Source organism: Taudactylus pleione, unplaced genomic scaffold, assembly GCF_031769625.1.
Source record: "Taudactylus pleione unplaced genomic scaffold, aTauple2 ptg000065l, whole genome shotgun sequence".
In the NCBI taxonomy this organism is placed as follows: Eukaryota; Metazoa; Chordata; class Amphibia; order Anura; family Myobatrachidae; genus Taudactylus; species Taudactylus pleione.
This window is the reverse complement of record NW_028284467.1, coordinates 9,640,031-9,665,744: the sequence shown is the minus strand read 5'-3', so window position 1 is coordinate 9,665,744 and position 25,714 is coordinate 9,640,031. Positions and strand designations below refer to the sequence as shown.

The window sequence follows — 25,714 nt, the reverse complement described above, 5'->3', positions numbered from 1 at the left end:
ATACTAAGGACGCTGATGCTAAGTCCAAAGTATATATTCCTGGACTTATTCGGGCGGTCCGCACAGCCTTGGTGATTGAGGACGAAGTTCCCCCAGCGGCTAAATCTAAGTATGCCTTTTTCAAAGATGTGAAGGGCGATGCCACAGTCTTTCCTCTTTCGGGTCAGTTGGTGGACCATTTAGAGGAGGCGTGGAAACAACCTGGCAAAAGATACCAGCCGCAGAGACGCCTGGCGGTGGCTTATCCGTTCGCGGATAATTATTTTGCTAAGTGTGAATCCCCTCCACAGGTGGATTCTCACGTGACCCGTCTTGTCCGTAGTGCCACATTGCCGATGCCATCCATGTCCTCCCTTAAGGATGCTACGGACCGCAAGGTAGAAATCTGCCTGAAGTCCGCTTATTCCCTTGCAGGGGGGGCAGCACGGCCGGCTATGGCCATTTGCTGGGTTGCCAGAGCGATGGAGCGCTGGGCGGATTCATTAGAGGCTTCTTTTGAATCCGACTGTCCGGCCGAACAAGCGGAGTTGATTGGCAATCTCCGTGATTCGGCCACCTACATCAACGAGGCGGCTCTAGACATTAGTACTCTGGTGTCTAGAATTTCTTCAGCAGCGGTAGCTGCTCGTCGCACCTTGTGGCTGCGATCCTGGAAGGCGGACGCAGATCCAAGAAAGGTCTGGAAGCGTTGCCGTTTACCGGAGAAGTTCTCTTCGGTCCGGATCTGGATAAGATTGTGGCCACGCTGGCGGCAGCCAAATCTGCTTGTCTCCCGTCGGCCGCTGCTCCTTCTGGTTCTGGACCATCGTCCTTTCGGTCATCTAGGGCCCAGGGCAGGCCCAAACCACAGTCTTTTCCTCGACAGGCTGGCCCTAAGAAATCGGGCAAGCCCCGGAAACAGGCATGGAGTACCAGACGTCCGGCCCCCAAGCCAGATGACAAGCCTGCGGCCTGACGGTCCGGGTCTCCCCTTGGGGGATCCCAGGGTGGGAGGCCGCCTGCTGCAGTTCTCCCGGTGTTGGTCGTTCACTACGACAGACACTTGGGTTCTGGAGGTGGTCTCTCACGGGTACGCCCTCTCCTTCCGGCACAGACCCCCGGCTCGATTCTTCACCACGGGTCTACCATCAGACCGGAACAAGGCTACGGAGCTGCGGAAGGTATTGCACACTATGCTCCAGGCTGGAGTTATAGTGCCTGTTCCATTCTCCCAGAGGGGCCAGGGTTTCTATTCAAATCTATTTTTGGTACAGAAACCCAATGGGTCATATCGTCCGATTCTCAACCTCAAAGCACTCAACAAGTCTTTGCGGGTCCCGAAGTTTCGGATGGAGACCCTACGGTCCATCATTCTGGCGCTGGAACCTGGGGACTACATGGTGTCATTGGACATACAGGACGCTATGGCGGTCATGGCGGCTTCTCTGCGGCTGCAAGGAGTCCGCATGTTGCCGTACTTGGACGACCTGTTATTGGTGGCAGGATCTCCAGAGCTCCTGTTACACCACTTGGACCTGACCATTGCACTGCTGCAACGGCACGGCTGGCTAATTAACTGGCAGAAGTCCACTCTAATCCCGTCTCGGAGGATTCTGCATCTTGGAGCCTTATTGGACTCGGGACAGCAAAGGATCTTCGTGACGGAGGACAAGATCTCTGCTTTACAGTCAAGGGTGCGCAGTTGTCTGCACAGCCGCCGGGTGTCCTTACACTCGGCGATGAGGTTACTGGGCTCCATGGTGTCGGTGTTCGACATGGTGGAATACGCCCAGTTTCACTCTAGACCTCTGCAGCACCTGATCCTGTCCAAGTGGAACGGGCTGCCTCAGTCTCTGAAGTTCCAGACGATTGTGCTCACCCCGGAGGTTCGCCTGTCCCTTGCGTGGTGGTTAAAGATGACCCACCTCAACAAGGGACGTCCGTTCTGGGTTCCAAATTGGGTCCTGTTGACAACGGACGCCAGTCTTCGGGGCTGGGGAGCAGTTTCGGGTCCACACTTGTTCCAGGGCAGGTGGACACCGACAGAAGCGGAGCTTCCAATAAATATCTTGGAACTCCGTGCGGTCTTCAATGCTCTCCTGCAGGCACAGCGGTTTCTCCAGGGTCACCCGGTGCAGGTCCAGTCGGACAATGCTACCACCGTGGCCTACATAAACAGGCAAGGAGGAACTCGCAGTCGGGCGGCTCTCGTAGAGGTCTCTCGGATCCTGGTTTGGGCGGAGCGCAATCTTCCGGCCATATCAGCGGTCTTCATCCCGGGAGTGCTAAATTGGGAGGCGGACTTTCTAAGTCGCCAGGACGTTCATCCAGGGGAATGGTCCCTGCACCCGGACGTTTTTCAACTACTGGTGGACAGGTGGGGTCTTCCAGAAATCGACCTCATGGCGTCCCGGCACAACAACAAGTTGCCGGTGTACGGGTCTCGCACAAGAGACGAAGGGGCGTCTCTGGTGGATGCTCTGTCCGTCCGGTGGACGTTCAGGTTCGCATACCTGTTCCCTCCGGTCTCCCTTCTTCCACGGGTAATCCGGAAATTCAAACAGGAAGGAGGGACGCTCCTGTTGATAGCTCCCGCGTGGCCCAGACGGCACTGGTTCTCAGACCTTCAGGGTCTGTCCGTGGACAGTCCTCTGCGGTTGCCGCTACGACCGGACCTTCTGTCTCAGGGTCCTTGTCTTCACCCGGACCTGACTCGGCTGTCTTTGGCGGCGTGGCTGTTGAGACAGCCATGCTGAGGTCCTGGGGGTTTGCCAGCTCTATGCTGTGTACCATGTTACGAGCTCGGAAACCGTCTTCCGCGAGGATATACCATCGCGTGTGGCATACGTTCTTCCAGTGGTGTCGACCGAGAGGTTATGCACCGCGGGAGTTTCGTCTGTCTCGGATTCTCGCCTTCCTGCAAGCGGGACTAGATCATGGGCTTCGCCTTGCTTCTTTGAAGGTACAGGTTTCGGCCCTATCTGTCTGGTTTCACCGTAGGATTGCTACAATCCCGGATGTGCGCACCTTTATGCAAGGTGTTCTCCGTATTCAGCCGCCCTTTGTTCCACCTGTGGCGCCTTGGGATTTGGCTGTGGTCCTGAGGACTCTCCAAGGACCGCCGTTTGAACCACTGGGCTCAGTGGATATTAAATGGCTAACAGCTAAGACTGTTTTCCTTCTGGCCGTTGCTTCAGCCAGACGTGTTTCTGAGTTAGGGGCTCTTTCTTGTAGACCCCCTTTCTTGGTTTTTTTCATGGGAACAGGGCAGTGCTCCGCACTCGGCCCGAGTTTCTCCCCAAAGTTGTTTCCCAGTTTCAGGTTAACGAGGAAATAGTTGTTCCGGCCTTTAACTCACCGGGTCTTTCCGTGGGTGAGGCCTCTTTGGATGTTGTGCGGGCCTTAAGGACTTATGTGGACCGCACTTCTTTGTTTAGGAAGTCGGACGCTTTGTTGTCCTCTATGGCTTCTGTAAAAAGGGTTGGCCTGCTTCAAAGCAAACTTTGGCAGCCTGGATCCGTATGGCTATTTCTGAAGCTTATCTTCATGAAGGCCTACCGGTCCCTCCTTCTCTGAAGGCTCATTCCACTAGGTCTGTGGGTCCTTCGTGGGCAGCTTGACGTGGTGCCTCGGCAGTTCAGATCTGCAAGGCTGCTACGTGGTCTTCTGTCCATACCTTCGTGAGGTATTACAGGTTTGACACCTTCGCCTCTCAGGATGCTTCCTTCGGGCGGCGGATTCTCCTTTCTGCACAGGAGCGTCCCCACCCTTAAAGGATACTGCTTTGGGACATCCCCAAGGTATCCTGTGGATACCCTATGGACCCTGAAGTAGAAAATATGAGATATGGTAAGAACTTACCCTTGTTATCTCTATTTCTACGAAGTCCATAGGGTTCCACAGGACTCCCGCCCTGTCGCACCTGTGCTGCAGATGGGCTTTGCTCTGGTCACCGGTTTTCCGTCTCCCTCTGGTGAGAATGTGATTCTTGTATGTGTCCAGATCTTTGTTCTCTCTCTTCCTTCTCCTCCTCCGGCCTATGGCTTGGTAACTAACTGAGGTGCCTTGGCCTGGGGGCGGGGTATAGGAGGGGGACCTAGTGCATCCTGGGAGGCTGAAAGCTTAACTCTTTGGTGCCCTGCGACTGACGTCACACCTATACCCCAAGGTATCCTGTGGAACCCTATGGACTTCGTAGAAATAGAGATAACAAGGGTAAGTTCTTACCATATCTCATATTTTTTATTCACCAGGGAAATAATTCTTCTGTTATCCACCACAGTTGTTTTCCATGGTCTTCCGGGTCTTTTGGTGTTGCTGAGCTCTCCGGTGCATTCTTTCTTTTTAAGAATGTTCCAAACAGTTGATTTGGCCACACCTAATGTTTTTGCTATCTCTCTGATGGGTTTGTTTTGATTTTTCAGCCTAATGATGGCTTGCTTCACTGATAGTGACAGCTCTTTGGATCTCATATTGAGAGTCAACAGCAACTGATTCCAAATGCAAATGTCACACCTAGAATCAACTCCAGACCTTTTACCTGCTTAATTGATAATGAAATAACGAGGGAATAGCCCACACCTGTCCATGAAATAGCTTTTGAGTTGATAGACCCATTACTTTTAGCCCCTTAAAAAGTGGGGGGCACATATAGAAACCGTTGTAATTCCTACACCGTTCACCTGATTTGGATGTTATTACCCTCAAATTAAATCTGAAAGTGTGCAGTTAAAGCACATCTTGTTTGTTTTATTTTAAAGCCATTGTGGTGGTGAATAGAGGCCAAAATATGAAAATTCTGTCAATGTCCCAATATTTATGCACCCGACTGTGTGTGTGTGTATGTATATATATATATATATATATGTATGTATGTGTGTGTGTGTGTGTGTGTGTATATATATATATATATATATATATATATGCATGCATACACACACACACATTCATTTTGGAGTATCAACAGAAAAGTACATAGAATATATATGCAGGACTGCCAAAGTGAGAAAATACGGCTACATATGCTATGAATAAGAAAATAGAGTAAACAATAAGGCAAAAGGATTGTATGGCAGAACCCCTCTCCCTCATAAAAATACAATGAAAAAAGCACAAGGCAAAAGAGTACTACAAATTTTTATTTTTTTCAGAAAGTTCTGGACATTTGTTCAGGATTATATATCATTACACCGAGTCATGGTCTACTAACGTAACATAATACTGGGTATGACTGTCTGATAAATGAGACCTTTGTCATTTACAGTGCTCGCCGTGGCCAGAGATCACATATGTCACAAATGCGCCCTCTCCTGGTTTTAACAGCTCACACAATAGTTTTACAATTGGGGAAGGGTAAGTTGAATCATATGTTTATCTCAGTAAAATTGTTGATTTCAGGACTGGTTATCTAGTATGCAATATTTGTTTGTTTTAATAATAGAAACATATGAAATGTCTAGTATTTGTGGCACTAATATTGTATTACACATTGTACAAAAAGAATATAAGTTACAGAAATGTATATTCTGACCATACTCAAAATACTCTCTCCCATACAAGAAATGTACAACAATAAACAACATAGATGTGTCCTGGTCTCACTAAAAATTGCACAGCTACTGTAGCTTAGTGAACATGGTGGGCATTCTCTCTTGGGGCAAGCGTTTCTTGGCTAGCCATGATAGAGATGAAAGCCTGTCCTCTATATAACAGATCTAAATAATATAGCTCTAATAGCTGATTTCTCCATTAATGTTGTCTATCCTCTCATTTAGAGTAATGCGTTCTGATGTACTGAGGATAATTTGTTAGTTGAGACACCCAGCATGTCTGCATAGTAGACCATACAGAGCGCCCTTCATGGGACCAGTACATAAGGCTGTTTCCCATCACACCAGTACTTGCCTCCGATCCTCTGCCTGCTCACATTGTGCGGCCACTAGGAAAATGTAATTTGCTGCCCCTCGTTATGGAATGTGTTAAGTATTACTATCAGACTCCTTTCAGCCCATATTTTCTAAGGTCCGACCTTTAGAACCCCCCTTTTTTTTTTTTTTCTTTGAGGGAATAATAGACACAAAGAAAAAACAACTTGGGGCCAAGTTTTTTACATGGCAGCTTACATTGCATGTCTATCGGGCCATTACTGTAGGCTGATTCTGCTTGCTCTTCCATGGGCTGTGAGCAGAAATCTGCCTGCCACGTATATATCCCACAAAGCCTCAGAGTGCTTTCCTGTAGCACTCACGTGTTATTGAATTCCCCTCTTAGGGGCATACTCAATTAGGTGCGAAAAGTCCCAGACTTTTCACATGCCAGAGTTTCCGCCATCATCGCTGGTTTTGCATGCGGAAAAGTATCGCGCTCGTCCCCGCTTATCCCCCGTATGCAATTCGAAATCGACAAAAATGGAACCCGGCAAATTCGGACCTGGCGAAAAGTCCTGTCAGATTTGGGGAAATCAGCCTGGCAACCCCCAAAAGATGCACTGACATTGGGGATCACTGTAGATCCCTCCCCGAATAGGCCTGCTGAAGGTATTTAGGGAACTTAAATGATCTCAATAGCTGCTAATTAGCGTCTTTGCTGAAGTGATGAAGAATAGCATTTAGCAGGTTTTTTGTTTTTTTTTATTTTAGAAAATAAGTAGTTCCAGCAAATTTGGGGTACACGAAAATGGGTGTTAGCATATTTTGAAGTTGCTAAAGTGAAGTTTTAAAAAACCACTTGCCGCAGGCACCTGCAATTTTAAAAACACCTGGGGCATATTTGAGGTCCCCGTATCCCCCCTGGAGTCTTTCGCTAGTTTTTAAGTTTGTACCCCAAATTTGTACTTTTTCATCCCCTTTTTCAAAGTTATTTTTTGGGGTGTTAAGGGTTTCTTTCACTTTTTTTGACACAGTTTACCTTTGAGGTACTGTCTCAAGGGTGCTGGGTGGTTCCCGCAAGTTTGCACCCCAAAATCCCAATTCTGCACTTTTTTTCAACAGGTTTCATAGGCAAATCTTTATCGCCTATTCCAATGCATTCACTTTACGCACCTGCAAAAAGTCTTGGGAATTGAATACGGAGAAAAGTTTTCGCCTGGCGAAATGACGTCACCAGCAAAACTTTTCCGCAGAAACTGGCTTTTCGCACGTAATTGAATCATCATTTACTCCCATACATTACCAGATTTTCATTCCAACCAATCAACTAGTTGGATGGTTGGATGAAAGTTTATCTAGTGTGTGGCCAGCTTTAGTGCACTGTGATGCATGGCATAGGTCAGTTGCAAAATAATTCCTTCTCTAGCATGGTATTGTGAAAAAATACATACTGTGTGTGCTATGCAGATGACAGAAATCTATCTATATGTGCAAAGTATGGCACCTATGTCAACCACATGCAATGTACTGTACAGCAGAACAGCTTGTTTCCTACCAAACCAGTATCAGACCTCTCACAGTCCCTTTGCCAGGACGTGTTCTGTACCTATAAATAAAAACCCAGCCTCTTTGTCCAGTGATGACACATATAGTTAGGAGCTTTACATCTATCACATAAAGCAATGATCACAAATATGCGCTATAGCGCGTATTTCACCCGAATTTGAGAACCGGGACTCCATTTTCTAAAATGGGTCGGTGCCGAGGACGCACTCCGCAACAGCCTATCCCTGACTGCCAATTAAATGACTGACGTATCCTGGCACGGCTGCAGGCTATAAAAGCGGAGGTGGAACCAGGACTTGCATCTTTGGCGCCTCTCCTGGCATGCAACGGCACTACAGGGACATGAGGCAGCTCCCTGATTTGGCGTGAAGACTGCCTCTGTGCACGGCGTTCTGGAGGCTGTAGAAGATTGTGTCTCTGGTGTGACTGCACACCAGTAAGTCACAGCAGGTAGCAAGTGTAGGTTTTACTAGCTCACGCAGGGGGAGGTTTCTGAGTACCAAGAATCCCCCCTTGACGGACTGATTCCCCCCTACACTGGCCGTGGTGGGGACGGAACCAATATGGCAAGCCATGCCCCATATAATCCCCGTCCCGCAAATAGCAGCAATTCGTTGTGAGGGGGTACAGCCTAATGATATGAGGTGCCTGCCCCCATTAGCAACCTGCAGCAGCTGCTGTATCAAAAGTGTATGTATGTGTACCGTGTATCTATGTATTAGTGTTTGTGTGTATGTGTTTTATTTAGATAGATATATCTAACACTGTGTCAATCGTAGAAAAGGGGCACTCAGCAGATCATCAATAGGCATGGATTGGCTTTATTGCTTACATAGCAATACCAGAAAAAATTGACCTTTTGGTCAGACATGACCTTTTTCAAGACCAACAATTCATCAGTGCAACAACAGCAACATAAACCACCTTACCTGAGCCCCCTTAAGTAGCCACCATTCCCACATGTGTGAACGCGGCGTGTGTCCGGACTGGAAGTGGAGTGCGTTCCACCCTGTAGAAAGCCATTTTGTGATATACACAAAATTGCTTTCTATACAACTAAGTCCTAATGCCATTAGTTCTCCACCAAAATAACGCACCCAGACCACATGCCAATCATCCACACTAAAGTCAAGTCATAACTTTACTTTAGTGTGGATGATTGACATGGTCTTGGTGCGTTATTTTGGTGGGGATCTAATGACATTAGGACTTAGGCCCGTATTCAGTTAGGTGCGAATAGCCAAGATCCGCAAAAAAGTTTCGCCGATTGCGACTTTTTGCTTGTTGGAAAAGTATCGCCGTATTCAATTGCATTCACTTTTCGCATATGCGAAAACGCAATGTAATAGGCGAAAAAGATTCACCTATGTATGTGTGTCGAAAAAAGTGCAAAATCGCTAGTTAGGGGTGCAAAGGTGGGGAAACCACACAGCCCCTTTGAGACAGCCCCCCACAGGATAACTGCGTCTATTAAAAAAAAAAAAAAGTGAGGAACACCCCAAAAAATGACTTTAAAATGGGGGCGAAAAAGTGCAAAGTGGGGGTGCAAACTTGCAAACTAGCGAAATAGACTTTTGGGGGGTCTGCAAGTAGGAGTGAGGTGTTTTTTAGTTTGCAGGTGCTTGCTTCAGGTGCGTTTAGTAGGTTTATTTAAACTTAAGTTTTGCAACTTTAAACCATGCTGGCACCCATTTTCAAGTACCTCAAATTTGACAGGAGTACTTATTTTCCCCCCCAAAAAAACTGCTTAATGCTATTCTACACCACATGTGCAAAGACACTAATTAGAAGAAAATGACACCCCTCAAGTACCCCAAATAGCTTTATTAGGGCTATTCAGGAGCATGTACATTGGTCCCCAGTGTTAGTGCAACTTTTAGGGGGTGTCAGGCTGGTTTCCCCAATTACGACAGCACTTTTTCAAAAGCCTGGTTTGCATTTGTCGGATTGTGTTTTTTGGAATTTAATACGGCGAATCGCGGGGATGCGGTCAAAGTTTCTGCAGCCAAAATACGCAATGTAGGTGAAAAGTCTGGCATGTGAAAATGTATCGCGGGTGCAAAACTAATTGAATACGGGCCTTAGTTGCATAGAAGGCCATTTTGTGTATATCACAGACGTACTTCCGATTCCATAGGATGAGTTCCACAGGGTGGAACGCACTCCACTTCCGGTCCAGACGAGCCGCGTTCAGACATGTGGGTATGGTGGCTACTTAAGGGGGCTCGGGTAAGGTGTTTTATGATGCTGTTTCATGATTCTTTATGCTGCTGCTGTTGCACTGATGAATTGTTGTCATGTCTGACCGAAACGTCGAAATTTTTATCTGGAATTGCTATGTAAGCATTAAAGCCTACTCTTGCCTATTGATGCTCTGGTGAGTGCCCCTTTTCTATGATTGACTTTATGTATCTGGACCAGGACTGTTCCAGGGGGAGCACCCCACCATCGACTCAGCTGAGGATGTGAGTGCGGACCTCTCTGGATAGATAGATAGATAGATATATATATATATATATATATATATATATATATCTATATATATTGTCTTGATAAAAGAGCACATAGGCTCTGAAACGTTGAAAACTACTTTAAAGGTGTACTGTGATTCATAACCAGTCCCGGAGTGCCGTTCAAACTTTTTCCTGCTATCTATGAGAGTACCTCAGGACGGGCACCTGGGCCAGCTGTTTTTTCACATCATTTGGAGTGCCGGACTATTACTACCTTATATATATATATATATATATATATATATATATATATCACACACACACACAGTAATCGCGCAGAGCGAAAACATTTGTGGGTCCCCTCACCTTTAAAAAAAAAAAAAAAGGGGGGTCTTATTCCACTGTCTGGGTTCCATCACATAGTATGGGGGTGAGGGCGGGCAGCAGTTGGGCAGTGCTGGGGGCAGGTAGCAGTTGGGGTTGAGGGGGTTAAGGGCAAGCAGTAGATGGGGTAGAGCTGAGGGTAAAGGCAGGAGAAGTTGGGGTAGAGTGGAGTAAGGGCAAGTAGTGCTGAGGGTGGGGGGGAGGGTAAGTGCAGACAGCAGTTGCAACAGTCCTGGAATTCTGCCAATGAAGACCTAGTGGTCCTAGATGTAGCTGTTCCACGTGGAACAAAATAATATAAACAGTGTGCAATGTAGTATGCATAAAAGAAGACACATGCCTACAAACCTAAACTCACATTCCACAGGTTCTATACCAAAACCACTTCATACCCAAAATGTACAGCCCCATGATAGCACAGAAATAATGCCAACAATCAGGTAATATATTATATAGTACATAACAATATATAATAGCAAGATTTAATCCCCACAACATCTAATATGTCAAGTAATATGTATACAATATATAAAAAAGTAACATGCTAAGCAATACATAAACTGTGTAAAATGCTCAGTAAGCTACCCCTGTGCTGTGCCCCTACAGATGCCTAGGATGTGCATAGCAGGATGCACCATGATATACTTAGCTGTTAGTAACTAACAGTACACACAAGGTGTGTTTTATGAGGTGTTGCTTCTTAAGAAACTGTTCCATGTAAGAACTTTTTCAAAACCTTGTCCTTCAGAGTTGGGCCCTGACAATTTGACCCCTAGAGCTGAACAGAACCCCATCCCAATATACCCAGCAAGCAGCAGAACAAAAAACAGAAAAACAAATGTTATACAAAAAATTATGTACACACGAGTGGTAGCCCCACACAGAGGGAAAGAGAGGACTTACTAGGATGATTTGCTGCACGGAGGATTGCAGCAATCCCATGATAGTGCTTCCAGCTACGCTGCTTACTGCCTGGGTCTGAGAGGGGTTTCCCCTCTGTGTGTGCAGCGTGCTTGGGTGGAACTATAAGTCCTAAAATGCCCTGCTGCTTGCAAGTCCCTGGCTGCCCGCTGCTGAGTCCTCGCTATGCTCACCTCTCCACCCTCCAGGTCTTGGATTTGCAGCGCAGCAAATATTATTTCTTGCTGTCCTGGGAGCACTGGTCCCGCTTTTGACTGTTCCCCCTCCTTCCCTGTGGCGGCGCTGCCCTTCCCCTTCTTCTTGGGGCGGCATCATGAGACCGGGATGCTCAGACTAAAGAGATCTGGCATCCGGTTACTAAGCAAAAGTAAACTGCTACCGATACATCAGTACCAGCTGTCCCTGCCTGATAAGCAAACTAGGGATGGGGCGGGCGTCGTCCACATTGGACAAGGAGACGCTGCCTCCCACGCTGATTAGTTGGGGAGATGCTGTGTAAGTTTCTGGGTGTGCTGCTGTGTTGCGCACACAGCGACTCCTGCAGGACCCACTCATTTTTAACAGCGAGTCCCTCTCTGCCTGTAGCTAGTAAATACACACTATAGCACGTATTTTGCGATATGTGCCCCCTTTTTGCCACAACAAAACCCTGCGTTTGCCCCTTAGTTTGGTGCTGTGGTGGGTGGGGTTGAGGGTAACTGCCAGCGGCTGCTGCTAACAGTGAAGAGTGGCTGGTGACCAGCAGGGGGATACTACCGTTTGGCAAACAATGGTGGCAGTGGGTGGGATGGGCTAGCTGCTACTACTATTACTTTAAGCTGCTCTCTACCCCTAAACTCCTCATTGCCCCCAGTACTGCCCCAGCTGCTAGCTACCCTTGCCCCAGCTCTACCCCAACTTTACCCTTGTCTTTACCCCCAGCTCTAACTCAGCTGCTGCCTGCCCTCACACCCATAATATGTGACTGGACCCATTAAAAGTGAAGTGAGGGGTCCCTGGGACCCACAAATTTTTTCACAGTTCTATCACTGCTCTACATGTTCACTATCGTGGTGGCACCGTACTCTTACTGTGCCACCAGTAAATAAAATGACCTGAAAGATCTATTGTCAACCTCGTTCATCTAACGCTATACAATACATCTATTTGTTTATGTTGGTTAATTTTCCTTTCAGTAATGGTTCTCCGAATCATCAGCCTGAACCCCCCGCACCCATCGTAGATGTAAGTTCACCATTGACGCCCATTCAGGTAATTTCGATAGACTTTCACTATTTAAGCCTATTTTTGGGACGCACCGAAGTGCCATATGAGAATGATAGAACGTGGCTGTGCTGGATTAGGCATCCCATTGTTCTCTAGTTATTTTTGTTTTTCTTAATGCATATTACAGGTCCAAGAATATCATTTTGAAGCTTGTAGTTCAGTGGAAACTGTCAATTTATATGCCAAATTATTCCCCTGTCAATATATTTTTTTTTAGTTGTTCTTGTGGGGAAGGTGGGTGGGTATATCTAAAATGTTTTTGAAGGATTTGTATTTTTTATTTGCTTTTTTGGGTGTGATCTCTGAGTACTGGTGACTGAAAGATCACAGTATTGCTTGTCTGTCTATACTTAGTGATCTGGGCATGGTCTTTCATAGCAGAATTCCAATCCTGATCCATGTAGTAAAGGTTTGCGGTGCAGTCCTCAGGGAAAAAGATAGGAGTACCATAACATTTAGTAGTGCTCCTGTGTCTTTTTTTCATAAGGGAGGATCAGTATTAAGGTATCTTTAATGTGTGTTGCTTACAGATGGGTGTTTATCATTCCCCAATGCATATTCATACAAAATGCATTTCTGTTTTAAATCAAGAATTTTCCCAAATAAAGGTGAGCAAACACCAGTGTGTGTGTGCGCCCCAACGCAGTGCATGTGTAGGTACATTGCCATCTGGGAGGTCTTGGCCATACCTGGCACTTTGGCTGGTATCTTTTTGCTGAAGATATTAGCTAATTCAACTTTTGGGTAAATGAATAGGGTTATTAGGAGTTAAGCTACTACCGTTTTTTTCTCCCTACTTGTAGCTAAGTTTTCCTGTATTTATAATAATAAATTTAACAAAATCAGAATTCAGAGTTGTTACCAAAATGAAGCCTGTTTTCTGTCTCAAAAGAAAGAACCCCCATATAATTTGCAGAAGTACGGTATTAAATGTAAGTTATTCCAAGTGAGTCTGAAGCATCACAGATAATGGGTCTGATCATTGAGGTATTTGGCCTCCTCTAGTCATTAAGGCAGTGATGGGCAACAGGAAGCACACTGTTCCAAGCTGCTTCCTGTTAAGTCAGATTTGATTGTTACATCTTGTAACACTTGTTTATCCTGTACCAAAATGTGTTTTGATATATTAGTTACGTGTCCCTTTCTTTGGTTGAAATGCATTAATTTAACCTCTTACTGGTTACTGGCCGCCCATGAGGACCCCAAAAGTTTATCAGGTTGCCTATCACTGCATTAGGTCGAGGGACTATGTTTGTGCTTGGTAACATGCACTGTTTTAGGGCATATACACTTGGTTTGCTCATCCTTGTGATGCATTATAAGTTATTTCACACTAAATTTGGCAGAAAAGAGAGTAAAGGGGTGATGGTACACTAAAGTACCTCATGCAGGGTGAACACAGTCTTCTAGAAGAGGAAATGCCCTTCTCAATGAGACACTGATTTTGCTACCTAATGTACAGAATGGAGTTTTGTGGAGCTCTCTTTATGCATTTCTCTTGTAGAACCTCTTGCCTACATCAACCCCTCAGGAGGCACAACAGTGGCTACATAGAAATAGATTTGCTGCATTCTCGCGGCTATTCACAAATTTCTCAGGTAACTCCCTAGGAGGAAAAGTGTTAATGCAGTGCTGTTTCACATTCCCTCAACCTGCAACCTACCTTCTCTCCCTCCCTAGCTCCAAACACTTGTGTATTCTTCTCTCCCACATGGGTGCAATACAGCTGGGCATTCAAGAAAATATAGTGTTTTGGTCAAAAGCACAAATGCTAGCATAATAAAGTCATAGCACTAAACTCCAGAGGTCGCTCCTGTCAGCTAAAATTGTAGCTGCAATCCAGCCCGCACTGACAGTGAGCTCTTATTGGACCTTTGTAGTGATAACTTTAAGTTTCATATACTGTTTTAGTGCAAGGGTTTTATATATAGATATATATTCTAAAGCTTAGAAGTGTATATTTCACCAAAATTATTTTATTCTATAACAATCTGATTTATAGGTGTGTTCTACCTTTTTCATGACTTTAATTTATTGCCTTTTATACATGCTCTATGCACTACTCTTCTGTAACCTTTACTACTAAAAGAGTATTTTTACTTTCTAGCTTTTCCTGTGCTTTTTAGCTTTCTAGTTCTATCAGACTGGGCTTGGAATTCTAGGCAGCCTTATTAGCATTAAACTCTGTCCAGAGAGAAGATTTCTGTTTTATCCAATAGCAAAGAAAATAGACAACTTTCCTTGTTATAAATGTATGGATTGAAATACTGGAAGCAAGCTAGAAAGAGATTGCAGTGTATTTTGCAGGTGTTGCAGGAGGGCATGTACAAGTCAATATATTCTTCATGTGAAAGTAAAAATGTGTTTAATTTGAGCGCCAGAGAGGAGAATATCCTGTCTCTGAAATATCACTGCACATTACTTACGTAACAACCAAGATTTTTGTGAAATTGACGTTTTCAGTGACTTATGCAGTCACATATATGTAAATAGAGCCCCTATATAGAACTGTTCTGAATTCAGTGATTGAAGAAGCAGTAGAAAGTATTTCACTTTGGCGTAAACATTTTGAAGTCTAAAGCAGTATTCCAAAAAAGGCAGCCTGTCAACATAATAAGAACTACTGACATCATGTGACTTCAGAGACTCTGTTCTAATGAATATTAGTTCAGGCCACAGCTGACAGTGCCCTTTAATCCTGTAGGCACCTCCAATCTTTTTAAAGAATCTGATTAACTCTTCCAGCCCAAAGTATCCAGGAGAGGTAGCCACTGTCTCTGCTCTTTCACTTCAAAGTATATTAGAGATTTACTAAACTGAGGAACAGGTGAGGACTAAATTCAAAAGATTAAAACAATGCTCTTTCCATACTTCTAGACTCTTTATTCCTTTGTTTTATTTCTGTGTAAAACCTCACCAAGAACAACTAATTGTTTTTTTTTTAATAAAATTCCCTGACCATTTACAGTTTAATGGTGCTTGATGCAGTAATTGACTATTGGATTTTGTTAAATAAGGGGAAAACGTTCAGCTACCATGAGAGGGGGTAGACTGGTCCTAAATAACCATAGATTGGAAACCTGCAGTATGTCTAGATATGTCGCCCTTGCAGGCATCCATCAAGGAAGCTAAGGCAACATGAGATTTTCCATTTGTTTCAGGTGCAGATTTATTAAAGCTAACGAGAGATGACGTTATCCAGATCTGTGGCCCTGCTGATGGTATTCGGCTCTTCAATGCACTGAAAGGGAGGTGAGTTTAATTGGTCTTGTGTGGCTATTGTGGCCACACATCTAAAGACTATCTGTCCAACCAGCCAACTAGTTGATTGGTTGGAATGAAAATCTGGTAACGTATGGGAGTAAATGGTGATCAGCAATTTGCTCCTAAATGCCAGAAAACAGATGAAAATGGTCGTACAGACAAGTTTGTTAAATGTTTGATCTAAACCATTTGTTCAAACAACAATTTTTGGCCATTTTACGGCATTTGGGAGCAAATTGTTATTATCATTTGCTTTCATACCTTACCAGATTTTCATTCCAACCAATCAACTAGTTGTCTGGTTAGATAATCTGTAGATGTGTGGCCAGCTTTAGAAGGCAAGTAGTTTGCTGATTACTTCTTATTGGGCAATTGCGGGTTCTCGTTATTTTCCAGCAATGTTATGTGTATTTTTAGGTTTGTACAATAAAGCTGACCACACACTAGACCAACTTTCATCCAACCATCCAACTAGTTGATTAGTTGGAATGAAAATCTGGTAAGGAATGGAGTAACTGATGATCAGCAATTTGTTCCTAAATGCCAGAAAACAGATGAAAATGGTCGTCAGACAAGTTTGTTAAATGTTTGATCTAAACAATTAGTTCAGACAACCGTTTTAGTCCATTTTCCGGTGTTTGGGAGCAAATTGCTAATTGTCATTTGCTTTCATACCTTACCAGGTTATCATTCCAACCAATCAACTAGTTGGCTGGTTGGATGTAAGTTGGTCTAGTGTGTGGCCAGCTTTAGTCTATAGTCTTACTAAATGTAGCAATATTTCTGACTAATTACTGGTTGGTTGGTCATCTAGATTTGCAGAGTCCTATGCACCCAAATGATAACATGCAGCAGATATAATGGTCCATTTAAAGTAAGTGGCAGATGAATGTTTTTGTATTCAATCCACTTTATAAAGAGAGTGCATGGACCAATTTAATTTGCTACCTGACAATATTCTCTGTTTGTGCATTAGAAAAAAAATGCTCTACATCTGGATACAAGCCCCCATAAATGTACATACTGCATCTTATAAATATAGTTTTAATTCCTCTTCCCACAAAGCAATTTCTTTGCGTGAGAACGTAGCATGAAGAGACCAGCCCACGTTAAGTGTCTAAAAGTCCTAGAGAGTTCACCTAGTTCCTTCTTCTTAGAATGTGCAAAATAACGCACCCCTGCGTCCCTAATTAATTTGTGGTACTCAGAATGAAACTAATTTTGATTTAAATGGGTGCATGGCTCCCCCTAGCCTACTTCCCCAACCAACCGCTCTGCATAAAGTTAATAGCATTTATAAAAAATATACAATACTCTGCGCTTGATATGTTATATATTTAAAGCAGCTCAGATTCAAGTAGGGTAACAAAAAAAACTTGCACACATTTACACTAAAGCGCTCTTATCTACAATGTGTGAGCAAGTTCCACAAAGAATGCAACTAATTTCAATAAAAATGTAACTTATTTTAATCAAAAAGTATATGGTGTTTATATCCCTAAGAAAGGGGGGGTTGGTGGAGAGTCCAGTTTTGTTATAGCCGCTGATGTAGAAATGGCACTGGAGCGCAAGTTGTGGAGGTACTGACTTTCCCTACAAACTCTCCCTCTCTTACCTCCTGGCATCCGATGCTGCAGCAGGTCTTCTTATTGCGGCCCCTGCTGGGTTCATGGATCGCGGTTCCGGTAAACAGCTTTCGTGGCAGGTATGACGTCACCAAGGATCGCCTGAAGCACAGGTCTCCTCAATTTTCTGCAACGCATTTCGTATAACCCAGGATACTTTTTCAAGGATAGTGGGTTTCTCATTTGGAGCCCTATTTATTTGAGAATTTACTTTAAAAAAAACTCTGAAAAACTTTGTTCTTTTCTCAATGGACACTAATTTCTGGAAAAAGGTTTAAAAAGAGCCTTTATTTCATTGTAAAAGTTGCACTATTATTCTGTGGAACTATGTAAAGGTATAGGTAATGAATGTTGAAATTTGTATAGGTTTTAAAACTCCAAATGAGAAACACACTATCCTTGACAAAATATCCTGGGTGATACAAAACGCGCCGGTGACAGTTGAAGAGACCCGTGCTTCAGGCTCTCCTGGGCAATGTCCTTCCCAGCTGCGAAAGCTCACTTTTTACTGGACCCGAATCAATAAGACCTGCTGCAGCATCGGATGCCAGGAAGTAAGCGAGGGAGAGTTTGTAGGGAAAGTCAGTACCTCTACAACTTGTACTCCTGTGCCATTTCTACATCAGTGGCTATAATGACAAAATGGGACTCTCCACCAACCCCCTTTCTTAAGAGGGCTATAAATACCATATATGTTTTTATTAAAATAAGTTACATTAATAGCATTTATGTTTAATAGTCCTTCTACCACATAAGGAGGGCTATTCTTCCAATCAGCACCAACGAATCATAGCATTCACATATAATAAACAGTCCTATTTCCGCATAATCCATACCCACATCAAATTAATAGCATTCACATTTAATACAGAGGCCGAACATTGAATTATCTTCCATCAACCTAGATTTAAATAGCCTCCATATGCACCAACATAACATTTACCCCACACAATAGTTCCCAAAGTATATTAAAGCCCACCCTCTCACACACTGTCCCCACAGTATGTTAACTATACACACCAGTTAACACTGTATATTACCTAATACAAAATATATTATTAATCCATTTGAAGAGTGGTGTGGGCGACTCCTAAATCTGCCTCACAGAAGTGATAAGTGATGTACTGTAGCAGTGAGATCTCCAGTGGTGCCTGTGAGGGTCGATAAGACGTATGGAAGAGGCAGCACTTACAATAAGATGTCTGGTCCGAGGGAAGGAGCCATCAACTTGTAATTGCAGCATTGCCTGCAATCAGAGTTATCTAAGGTATGTTATACCATAACTCTCTTCGAGGTCCATAGGGTCCACAGGATCTACCTTAGGGTATGTAGTGGAAACTATCCATTGCACCAAACAGCTTCTAGCTTTGCAGCTACCAGCATGTATCAGTCCTCCTCCCTATATACCCCAGCCATAGGCATTCAGTTTGTAAACAAGCCTAATGGCAAGAGACTGGTGGTGGAGAAGTAAGTACATCGCACACAAACATTGAACATACGAAGATGGAATCAGTGATACGAAAAAAACAAAAGAACAGATCCTTACTGAGGCCAGATGCGTTAGGGAGGGTGCTCTGTGGACCCTATGGACTTCGAAGAAAGTGTTATCTAAGGTATGTTATATCATAACTTTGATTTTCTTCTTCAGGGTCCATACGGTCTACAGGATCTACCTTGGGGATGTCCAAAGCAGTTCCCTTAAGGGTGGGGACGCTCCTGCACAGAGAGGTGAATCCGCCGCCCAAAGGAAGCATCCTGGGCACACGTATCAAATACATAGAATTTGATAAATGTATTGACGGAAGATCAAATGGCTGCCTTGCACAGCTGTTCAGCAGAGGCGCCATGTCTTACCGCACATGATAGACCAAGTAGAATGTGCTGTCACCCTGTTAGGTACAGGGAGAAATAGTCGTACGCAGCCAGCGAGCCAATGTCTGCTTGTTTGCTGGCCAGCCTCGTTTGTGAAATCCATGTAACACAAACAGCGAGTCTGATTTCCTGATGTACCTGGTACGATCCACGTAGATATGAAGGGCTTGAACCACATCCAAGGAAGCTTCACCTGTAGACAGGTCTGAAGACTGAAAGTCCGGAATTACAATCTCCTCATTTATATGGAAATAGGAGACCACTTTTGGAAGGTAGCCCGTCTTAGTACGGAGGACAGCTCTATTTTGATGGAAAATCAAATATGGAGAGCAACATGACAGAGCTGCCAAGTCAGAAACTCTATGAACCAAGGCGATAGCGAGGAGGTAAAGTGTGTGTTCGCTGTCAACCATCTTATGTCCACCGTATCCAAAGGGAGCGGTCTGCAATGCCCTGAGAACCAAAGTCAAATCCCATGGTGCCACCAGAGGGACAAATGGAGGTTGCAGCCGGCGAACCCCCTGCAAGAATGTTCTAACATCCGGCAGAGGGGCAATTCTGTATTGGAACAAAACTGACAAGCAGAAACCTGAACTCTCAAAGTAGCCAGGTGTAGAGCTAAGTCTAATTCCGCCTGAAGAAAAGCAAGTATTCTTGTGACCTTGAAAATCTTAGGGTCATATTTTCTGTGAGAACACCAAAGAAAAAATTCATACCAAACTCTGTGATAGATGCGGGCGGAAGCAGACTTCCTTGTCCTCAGCATCGTCTGAATCACAGAGGCTGAAAAACCCTTGGCCTTGAGGACGGCAGACTCAACAGCCATGCAGTCAAAGCCAGGCTAGGTAAATCCTGATATAGGCAGGGACCCTGCACTAGCAGATCCAGCCGTAGAGGCAGTGGAAGTGAACGGTCTATGGATAGACATATCAGGTCGGAGAACCAATGCCTCCTGGGCCAGGCAGGGGCTTGGTATTATCCTGCCGCCTTCCTGCTTGAACTTTGACGACCCTTGGGAGGAGGGAGATTAAAGGAAACGGGTATGCCAACCTGAAATCTCATCTCAACGCCAAAGCGTCCACAAAGGCGGCTGAGAGGTCCATTGTTCTGGACCCGTACCTGGGGACATTGTGACGTGATGCCATGAGGTCTACGTCTGGTACTCCCCACTTGTCCACCAGGAGTTGAAAGACATCCGGATGAAGAGCCCATTCCCTGGCGTGTATGTCCAGGCGACTTAAGAAGCCCACTTCCCAGTTGAGAACACCTGGGATGAATATTGCCGAGAGCCTGAAGTTGGCATTCTGCCCACAGCAGAATTTTCGCTACTTCCTTTGTGGCTGCCAGACTTCGTGTGCCTTCTTGATGGTTGAGGTAGGCCACTGCTGTCGCGTTGTCGGACTGAACCTGGACCGGCCTACCTTGTAGGAGGTCCTGCGCCAGTATGAGCGCCCTGTACACTGCCCGAAGCTCCTAGATATTTATTGGTAGGAGACTTTCTTGAACCGTCCACCTTCCCTCGGAAGGTGTGATGGCCCATCACTGCTCCCCATCCTCGCATGCTTACATCTGTGGTGAGGAGTACCCAATCCGGGACCATAACGGACGACCCATATTTAAATGAGTCGTCTCCAGCCACCAAGCGAAGGAGAGCCGAACCTCTGGCGAGATGCAGATCTGGGATTTTATCCGATGATTTTGCAGGGACCTGGAGTGGAACTGAGCATAAGCCACCATGTCGAATGTGGATACCATAGAGCCCAGCACTTGCATTGCCAAGTGTACCGACACTCTTTGTTTGCAGAGAAGACTGCGCACCTGGGACTGTAGTGCCACAATCTTGTCTTCTGGTAGAAGAATCCTCTGTCCCAGAGAATCCAGCAATGCCCCCAAGTGCTGCTGAGTTGGAGAAAGAACGGACGACTTACAATTTATTATCCAGCCGTGCTCTTGTAGGCAGACAATGGTCATCTGGAGATGACATTGTAACATCTCCTGAGATTGCGCTAATATCAGGAGATCATCCAAATATGGCAGTATCCTGACTCCTTGCCGTCTGAGATGAGCCGTCATGACTGCCATTATCTTGGTAAACACCCGAGGAGCTAAGGCCAGCCCGAATGGTAGAGCCTGAAATTGGTAATGTTGGTGATCTACCGCCAATCTTAGGAATCTTTGGTGGGATTGTGCAATTGGAACATACAGATATGCATCCTGTATGTCCAGGGAGACCATGAAATCCCCAGGCTCCTTCGCCAGCATAATTGACAGTAGGGTTTCCATACGGAATTTTGATCCCAGGGGGGAGGCCCGCCCCATCAGACAGACTTATTTGGCTTGGAGGCAGGATGTTTTCCTGACCAAGATTTCTTGGGCTGACGTGTCTTGTGGGCCTGACTGTCTAGAGGAAGACTGACCCTTCGCCCTACTCAGTGGGCGAAAGGACTGAGCTGCCGACTGCCTAAATTTAGGAGTAGTCGTGGATGGCAATTCAGCCGACTTCGGTGTCGCCAGAGAAGTCATTATGTTGTCCAGTTCTGGTCCAAACATTACCTTCCCCGCAAAAGGCAAATATTCAAGAGCCTTCTTGGATCCTGCATCCGCCTTCCAGGTTTCTAGCCAAAGGGATCTTCAAACTGCAACTGTAGTTGCCAAGAACCTAGAAGCCAAAATACCTCCGTCAATGACAGCTTCCCCCATATACACAGCTGCTTCTCGCATCTGATAGAGAAAAGACTGTTCTCTGGTAGCCTCAGGCATAGTACCTTCCAGCGCTGTCTTCCATTCTTCCATAGCTTTCGCTACCCAGGCTACAGCCATAGCTGGTATGGTAATCGCTCCAGATTATGAAGAGATTGACTTCAAATGATTGACAACTTTTTTATCTGTAACCTCTTTTAAAGAGGATGCTGCAGGAATGGGTAATGTAGCGCTCCTAATCAACCTCGTGATATGAGCGTCTATCGTTTGGGGAACTTCCCATTTGTTACAGTCTCCCAGTGCAAATGGGTACCGAGAGGTTATATTCCTTGTAGCATGGAAATGCTTCCCAGGAGTACCCATGCCTCAGACCTTAGATTCGTCAGCTGTTCAGACTGAGGAAAATAGTCCTTAGCCACCTTTTGACGCCTAAAGACCACCTTGGCTGTCGGCGGGGCCTCCTCTTCCTCTATACTGAGGACAGATCTGATCGCTCTCACCAGAGAGGGGACATCCACCAGAGACTGATGGTAGTCTTCTACTGAGTAAGACCCAGAACTCTTGAGTATCAGAGTCTGAAGAGGAGTCCGGGTCGTCATGAGGCAACTGATAGGAACCTCTCTTATGCCCCTGCTTTGCCGTCACATGTCTATCTGGCTGCTGAGGAGCTATAGACGGCGGCATACTCTGACTAGAGTGAGCAGTAGAATTAACCCAACAGGAAATCATGGGGGGCATACAGAAGGATGCATCTGCTGTGAATTCTCACATAGCATGGGGAAATACCACAGCCGGAGCCCGCGCTTCTGCGACTTTGTCCATTAAGTGAGACAAAATCTGATACCACCCAGGTGGTTCTAGCGCAGGAGCTCTAGATGTACTGACTTGAACAGGTAGCTGCTTACAACAGAGGCTGCACAAACCATCCAGGTTAACATCCTGCTCAGATAGATCTGCCAAACAAGACACACATGATCTGAGTACTGGCATATCATCCTTTTCACCTACACCTTTAGACATGACAAATGTATAAATGGTATAAGGTGTACAGCATAAATGCAATGTAACTCCCTATCAATGAAACCCCCCACACCTTTCAGAGGGATGAGGAGAAACACAGTGATAGGTATAACTTACAGTTTGAAACAAAAAGGCAGTACAACACAGCAGCTAGCATTAAAGTCACATACAATGCATAAATACGCAGAATTGTTATTGCAAATGGTACTCTGAATCAACTAGCCAGCCCCGGAGGGGTAATGGTTGGATATAGAGTGCTATATACCAGGCCCAAAGGAGAGGTATACAGGGAGACCGACCAACCTCTGAGACCAACAGCTACAGCAGTGCACACACAAACGCAATCTGCGAGCGTCTCATAGCAAACCAGACGCTGAACTACGTACCAGAAATTGCGTCTGATTTGGGGGAGCGCCTTATCTCCCCCTAAGCTGCGATTTTAACGGCACGGGTACGCTGGTTAACTACTGCACTCTAGTATGTCTACTACCCGTTCCCGGCAACAGACGATAAGGCCTTAGTGAGGACACGTCACACGAGGCCTTCACCCGCAGCTACACCGGATGCTAGGACTACCGCACACTTACCTGTCATCTCAGTGCCAGACCTGCAGTCCGGACCTCAGCACAGGCACTATCTAAGCCACGCTGAGGCCCGCCGAGATCCTCAGGGCATATAGCGGTACTGGTGTTTTCGGCCCCAGCGGAGGTAGTAGGAGTCGCTGTACCTGCTTCTTGGTGCCTGGTACTGCTAAACTCAGTCATTAAAACTAAGTAAATCATAAAAGAAAAAAGCCTGGGACTGCCTAGGCAGTCCCGCTGTATAACAGGTGCATCTGGATACTTGCCGAGCACCAAACAAAAAAAAATGACTGGGGGTGGGGTATTATAGGAGGAGGACTGATGCATGCTGGGAGCTGCAAAGCTAGAAAGCTGTTTGGTGCAATGGATCGTTTCCACTACATAACCCAAGGTAAATCCTGTGGACCCGGAAGAAGAAAATAAAATTGTGAAAAATCAGAGACTGTCCCCATGTCTTTCAAGATGGTCCCAGGCAGTCCACTATAGGTCCAGCCCGAGGGGCATATACCACCGTGCCTGTCCTTGATTATACTCCTTGTTATTTATTGAAGTTGCTTGGAGAGCTTAGGGAGGGGCATTCTACAGCAATTCTTGGTGCAAGGTATTTCTATATGAAGCAGCTGGTAATTTTTCGCTTTTCCTCACCTTCTAGAATGGTGCGGCCAAGGCTCACGATTTACGTTTGCCAGGAATCACAGCAGCTACGGGAGCATCAACAGCAGAAACACGAGAATGGCGAGCAAGGAAATGGTGCTTTTTATGGTAAGTCTCTATTACTCTTTGGTTTAATGAATGGTTATCGATCGTATTTAGTAAAAGTGCGGATTAATTTGACAGGTATTACAAGCCTCTCCTGTTTCTGACGTATGAGTTAATTACACAATAATTGATTCATTTCCCTGATTATATTACACTGTGTATCTGGGTATTACACTCTAACCCTAGTAACTACCACCAAATAATGAAAAAGGCCTCTACAATCCTGTTCAGCAAGGCAGTACATTCCTTAAAAGGGCATCCATGTATTGAGTTTGCCGTTTGGTAAAATTTCAGGGTGATGTATTTAGCTGTTTTTGCCAAATAAATAAAATGCAGAACCAGCGTTTTGTGGTTGTTTTGGGATCATTTAAGTACTGCCCATATGTATTAAAGAGTTAATGCAGGAGTTATCGCAAATATCTCCAACGTTACTTCTCTTTGGGACAGCACCAAACCTGCTGGTTATTAATGTTTGCATCAAGCTCCAGAAAGCATATTTCCTTTGAGCTTGAATGCCATATCTTAACGCCGCCTTTGGAGGGCAATCTTTCATGTAAACCACTAGTAAAGGTATATACAAAGTCTCAATGGGTTAGTAAACGAGATAAGAGCCATTGGTGTCACACAGGTGTAATGTTGCCTTTCTGGACCTTTTTTGAGGTGTAATTAACCCTTTTCCTCTCAATTCTAAATCATATTACCTGGGAGTAAATCCTTAATAATCATTCATATTTTAAGTTTAATCCTTGTTTTTCCTGCACACAGAGATTCTCATATTGAGCTATCACTAATTTATCTCCGAGCATATTAAACATTATAGATTGTATTTTAGGTTCTGAATAATGGTGCGCAATGTAATCTGTGTGAGAATTAAGTTGTACTACTGAGCTGCCACACTAAGTGGGTCCTGCAACCCACTAAATGAGCAATGTACAAAGAAAAAGGAAAGTGTAGTGCTAGTAGACAACAAAAAAACTATTTAATAAACACAGATTAACATAAGTGCACATAAACATATAATAATGTGCCTGATAATTATATTGGGTACGAGCTGCTACAAGGTCAGGGTGGTATGAAAGTTCCTTCGATACAACTTCCCTAACATGTGTTAGTCCGAATGGAATTAGAAAAAATGGAAGGATCTCACCCGGTATACACAAAATCGGCAATGTCCAATCCACTTTGTGAAGAGGGAAAGCTCCAATAATCCACTATCTATGTGGCACAGAGGATTGTTAAAGATGCAGGTGAATAGAGTGCAGAATTGGCTTGGAGGGTACTGTGGTGTAATATCCACTCTGGTCCAACCAGCTCACCTCAGCCTGAGACAGTGTCTTAAAATATAGTCTCCGAAGGAGGGCATCCTGATGAATGGGAGAGAAAATCCCGGAGAAACGCGTTAAGGTGTATGGGCTATGATCCTTTTTGCTGCTATACCCAAGACGCATTGTCCACTA

At 45.0% G+C, this 25,714-nt stretch overlaps 1 protein-coding gene across 1 annotated transcript in view; it reads left to right on the top strand.

The window, feature by feature from the left end:
• Positions 1-25,714, top strand: part of TFCP2 (transcription factor CP2) — a 111,142-nt gene that overhangs the window by 60,855 nt on the left and 24,573 nt on the right. The window contains exons 8-12 of the mRNA XM_088465940.1: positions 5,243-5,331; positions 12,346-12,421; positions 13,941-14,034; positions 15,598-15,688; positions 24,151-24,260. Of these exons, the coding sequence (XP_088322066.1) occupies positions 5,243-5,331; positions 12,346-12,421; positions 13,941-14,034; positions 15,598-15,688; positions 24,151-24,260 (460 nt within the window). The remainder of the gene's footprint in view (positions 1-5,242; positions 5,332-12,345; positions 12,422-13,940; positions 14,035-15,597; positions 15,689-24,150; positions 24,261-25,714) is intronic.